The sequence below is a fragment of the Heterocephalus glaber genome, unplaced genomic scaffold (assembly GCF_053883595.1).
Source record: "Heterocephalus glaber isolate CG9 unplaced genomic scaffold, H.glaber_assembly_v1.0 deba00001610, whole genome shotgun sequence".
NCBI classification, from domain to species: domain Eukaryota; kingdom Metazoa; phylum Chordata; class Mammalia; order Rodentia; family Bathyergidae; genus Heterocephalus; species Heterocephalus glaber.
Genome location: NW_028258381.1, coordinates 34,193,150 through 34,198,149, shown reverse-complemented (window position 1 = coordinate 34,198,149; position 5,000 = coordinate 34,193,150). Strand labels below are relative to the sequence as shown.

The following is a 5,000-nucleotide window of genomic DNA, read 5'->3' as shown; positions in this document are numbered from 1 at the left end:
ATTTCATATCACTAGAAATCGGTAATGTATAATAACCCTTTGGGCAAGAAACCCAGTCCCCGCAGCAGCCACCGGAAAATAATTACTTTCATATCAAAACTCTGCAGGAGCCCAGCGGCCCGGCCCTCGCAGCCCCCGGCTCCGTCACTCCCGCGCCGCTCGCCCTGGCGTGTGCCAGAGCGCGGGGGTGCGCGCGGGGGCGCGCGGGGGACTTGCGAGTTGTGCGCGCGTGTGTGTGGCGCCGGTAGGAGGGGCAGCGCGGGGGAGGGCCGAGGAGAGGAGCTGCGGATGCATAAATTTGTTCAATCAGAAAACACAAACACAAGCACACAATAGGAAGCATTAAGCGCAGACCTCAGAGGGAGGTGCGGAGCCCCCTCCCGCCCCACGGGCCGCCTAGAGAGGAGCGCAAATGGAGGAGAGTAGCGGCGGGCTGGGCACTAGCAAATTTAAAAATGATGGACCCAGAGCTTGCGTTTGACCAGCTTTATTTATCAAAAATGGTACATATATAAATATTTTTAGACATTTTTGCATTTTACAAGGCTGAGGATTCTTGTTGTGGGTTTTTGTGGGGGCTGTGGGTTCTTTTTGCTCCTTCGGGAGGTGGAGGGTCTCACCCCAAGACCTGCGGTTGCTGCCTAGGTCCTAATCGATACAGCGTTTCTGTTTGCCTTAAAAAATAATAATAAAAGGAAGAAAAGAAAGAAGGAAAAAGCAGTGTTTCTAGAGCCGATCACCTGATTTGCTGTGTGAGTCGGAGCCTGAGCGAGCGGGTGCGAGCGGGCTAGGAGCTTCTCCCCGCCCCGCCGCCCTCAGTCCATGTCCACCTCGTCGCTGTCCGGCTGGCTGGGTCTGGCCGCCTCGCCCGGCTCCGGGGCGCCGCAGGTGGCCGGCTCCACTGCAGGGCTGGGGGCCTGCGGGCCCGGGCCCGGTCCGGGCGACGGCGAAAGCGGCGGGGGTGGTGGGGCCACGGGGCAGGAGGGCCCCGAGTCCGCGCAGTCCCCCGCGCCGCCCTCGGTCGTCACCGCCACCGCCACCGAGGCTAGGTCCCGGAAGGGCGCCGGCGCCTGGGACCCTGGAGGGGAGGCGACAGCGTCGGGGCTGTGGCGCGCGAAGGCCGAGTCCGGGGCACTGCCGGCCCCCGAGAAGGCCCCGAAGCTGGCCTGCGCTGGCGGGGCCGGCGGCGCGGAGGGCGCGGGCGGCGCGTCCTTGGGTGCGGGCTCCGCGCCCGCGCCGCCTTTGAGCGCGGTCTGCGGCACCAGGAAGCCGAGCGGCTGCGTGATGGGGTAGAGCAGGAAGTGGCCCTTGCCGATGAGGGTCCGCGGCGCGCACGGCAGCCCTGGCGTGAAGTCCAGGCCCGCGGCGGCCGCAGCATTGGCCGGGGCGGTTTTTCGGCGTGGCGGCGAGTCGGACAGCAGGCTTTCCACGCTGAACGGGCTGGCCTTGGGCAGACCTGCGGTCACCGCCGCCCCAGGGCCGCACGAAGCCGCGTCCTTGTCCGAAGGGCGGCCTAACCGAGGCTGCGGACCAGCGCCGCTTCTTTGGCTCGGATAGAAGGCGGGGTCGCAGGTGCCCGGCGCGGGCGGCTCACCGGGAGGTGCGGGCGCAGCGCCTGAGGCGCCTGAGGCGTGTGCTCCGGGGCCCTTGGCCACTGGGGCGGCGGGTGGCGGTGGCTCGGGTGGCTCTGGGGACAGGCCGCCACCGCCACTGTCGCTGTCAGAGCTGGGCGCGCTGTGCAGAGACAGCCCGCCGGGTGAGTGCAGGTGGCGGCTCTGGCTCTTGAGCAGCTTCTTCTCGTGCTTGCGCTTCTTCTTCTCCATCTTCTCCAGCTCCTTGCGCGCGATCTCCTCGGGGTCCATGGGCTCACCACTGCATGTGGTCGGGTGCGAGTTGTGCGCCGGCCGCCCCGGGCCCTTCTTGGTGTTCTCCTTCTTCCTCCACTTGGCCCGGCGGTTTTGGAACCAGACCTAGAGCAGCCGAACAGAGGAAAGGAAGGCACGATCAGGCAGCAAGCCCGCCGCTGCCGGCGGCCCCACGCGCCCAGGAAGGTCTGCACACCCCGGCTCAGCCCTGCCTGCCGAAGCTTGGCTTTGACACTGCAGGTTCCAGCGAGCATCTTTTCCACCTGGAAGGCGTGTGCATGGGGCCTCCCGGCCTGCTTTCCTGCTCTGGCTTCTCACCTCTGTACCCGAGGGCTGCCCTTTCCTCGGGCAAGGCCGTGGGGGCCAAGACAGAGGGCCACAGGTTCCTGGTGGCCAGGCAGAGAACAGGGCCCTGCTTGCCCTTCCTGGCTTCTCACAGCTCCAGGTCTAAGCAGCCTGCCCAGCCTGATGATGGCAATTCGACTGGTCACTGAGCACTTTGCTGGGCAAGGGCCCTCCACACACATCTGTCTTCGACCCCTTGAAGATTGTCAAAGTCCAGACTCCAAGGTCTCCCATGAAGGGAAATCTGGATGCCTCTTCGTAGGCAAGGCTTGGGAAGCGGATTCGGATGGGCCTTCTGCAGCCTCCCTTCCCAGTACAGATACACCCATCCTCCTTTCTGGGGGTTCTGGACCAGGAACCCACAGAACCTTCCCAAACCAGTGTTGCTTGGTCTGGTAGGGCAAAGCCTGGGCCATTCTGCTTCATTCATACTCTCTGCAGGCCTCGTCCCGAGGACCCACACCAGACTCCAGGGAAACAGCAGCCTTAGACCCTCGCTGTAACCAGGGACTACCACCCAGCCAAAGTGAAATCCCAGCTGGGCCCGCAGAGCCCCGCCAGCACTATCTTCCTCTAAAGAGTGAGGAAATTTGAATTCTTTGTTCTGGCCATAAGAGACTCAGCACAATAGCAGGCCAGGCCTGGTGGCAAGGAGCCTTGTCTGGGGAGAAGACCCAGGCATTACGTGGAGACCCCAAAGGCTGTAACTCCTCCCTTTTTTCCTCTTTTAAAAAACTTTTTGTTTGTTGGATATGAATTCCAGGCTGCCCTGTCACCAGCAATTACTCATTATCATACTGGGGAGAGATGAGGGGCTCTTGGCTTCACTCAAGACGCTTAGAACAAATTAGATAAAAGGATTTCCAAACAGAGGTGATCAGGAGGGGAGGACCTGTCACAGGAGCAAGACACGTTTTTAGGCAGGGCTTTTGGTGCTAGACAGGCAGTTTTTCCAGCATCTCTCTCAAAGCCAGGAGCCCACCCCTGCACAAGGCACCCACCATCTCACTGACCCCAGGAAAAAGGTTTCTATGCTCCAAGGAAGCATCTAATGATATTAATGTACTCATGGTTCTGACTTTTAATACACTAAATTGACCCCCTTTTTTGAAGAATACAGTTGGCTGGCTCCAAATGAAATCAAATAATAAACGAGGTGGTAGATGAAAACAGAAAAAAGATAAAGCCATGGAGGTATTAAAAATCCAGATGTCTTTTTTGCCCCTCCACGTTCTCTAGGAGTTAACCATTGAAGTTTCCGCCTCCCTTCCCTCAGCTGCCCCTTTTTAAAAGCGATGAATTAATCCATGTTCCCATCTGAATATTTCACAGGCGGCATGTAGACAGACCTGCTCACTCTGGCTGAGGGAGCGCCTTCTGGCGAGCGCGCCGAGGGCCGGGCCCAAATCCCGCCCGCGGCCAGCGACCAGCCAGCCGCTCCTCGCCGCGCCGCGCAGCCTTCCCAGACCTCTTTATGCGCGGCCTCCGTGAACCCACCGCGCCGATTCCCGGTTCGCACGCAGCCGCAGCTCTGGCTGCTTTAGTGATACCCCCAGTTCACCCAAGCCTCCTCGGCTTTCGCGGGCTATTCTCCTCCTCCGGCTTCGGGCGGAGCCCAGCCCCAAAGCTACCCCCAAGCCCCTTACCCCGGCGGGCTAGCGCAGAGCGGGCTCGGAGCCTGGCACAACATCCCGCCCCCTAGAACAAAGGCGCTCAGCGCTCTGAACGCCCGGCGCGGGACTGCGAATCAGGGAGGGACGCGAGTCTTTACCTGAACTCGGGACTCGACCAGGTCTAAGCGCAGCGCCAGCGCCTCGCGCATGAACACGTCGGGGTAGTGGCTCTCGTTGAACGCCTTCTCCAGTTCCTCCAGCTGCCAGCCGGTAAAGTTGGTGCGTGTGCGCCGCCGCTTGCAGCCCGGGCTCTCCTTGTCTGGGTCCCCCGAGTCTGAGGGCGCGCACAGAACGCGGCGCGGCTCAGCCACCGGCCCGGGCCAGACCCTCGCCCTCCCCTCTGGCCGCGCCGTTCCAAGGGCGCACGAAGAAAGAGCCGCGCACGGGCCACCCCCGTCCCAGCGGTCCCCGCACCGCGCCGAGCGCCCGTCCTACCTGACAGTTTGAAAGGCTGGCTCTCGCCGCCGACCCCGCAGGCGGCCGGCAGCAGCGGCGTGGGGTTGACCACCGAGGCGGCGGCCGCGGCGCACGAGCCACTGAGCAGGCCGTCGATGGAGAACGGCACCGAGGCGGCGGCGGCGGCGGCGGCGGCCGATTGTAGCTGGTGGCCGGCCAGCTCGTACACGTGGTGGTGGCCCAGCGGATAGGGGAAGCCCACCACGCCGCCCAGCGAGCCCCCGAACTGGGCATGCGGGTGCTCCAGGAGGCGGCCGTCCATCATCTCGCGCGGGGGGCCGGCGGGGCGCGGGGGCGCGGGCCGGGGCCGGGGCGGGCCAGCGGCGGGAGGCGCGGACGGCGGCGGAGGCAGGGACCCCGAGCCTTACACATGCTTCGCCCGCACTCAGGCGCTTTACTTTATCAACATCAAGCTCCCGATAATTAGCCGCGGCCGGGGGAATTTGGGACCAATAAGAAGCGCTAATCGGCTCTGACGTCAGAGGCGTGCTGGGTGCAAGGAAACGTTTTCCATATCGATTGCTAATTATACCTGACATGCACCTCAATAAACAGTATCAGGAACTGTCACAACAAGACTGGGGGGGGCAGGAGGCGGGGAGGGAGGGGCGCCGCCCAGCGCGAGGCGGGCGGCTCCGAGCGGCCGGGCAGGGCCCCGGCG

At 63.1% G+C, this 5,000-nt stretch overlaps 1 protein-coding gene across 1 annotated transcript; it reads right to left on the bottom strand.

Moving 5' to 3' along the window:
- Positions 1–217: 217 nt before the first annotated feature.
- On the bottom strand, positions 218–4,632 carry Uncx (UNC homeobox). Its single transcript, XM_004840341.3, has 3 exons — positions 4,319–4,632; positions 3,982–4,157; positions 218–1,970 (listed from the first exon to the last, which is right to left on the bottom strand). Exons 1-3 carry the CDS (start codon positions 4,602–4,604, stop codon positions 816–818), a joined length of 1,617 nt encoding a protein of 538 aa, XP_004840398.2. The 5' UTR covers positions 4,605–4,632; the 3' UTR covers positions 218–815.
- Between the last annotated feature and the right edge of the window lie 368 nt (positions 4,633–5,000).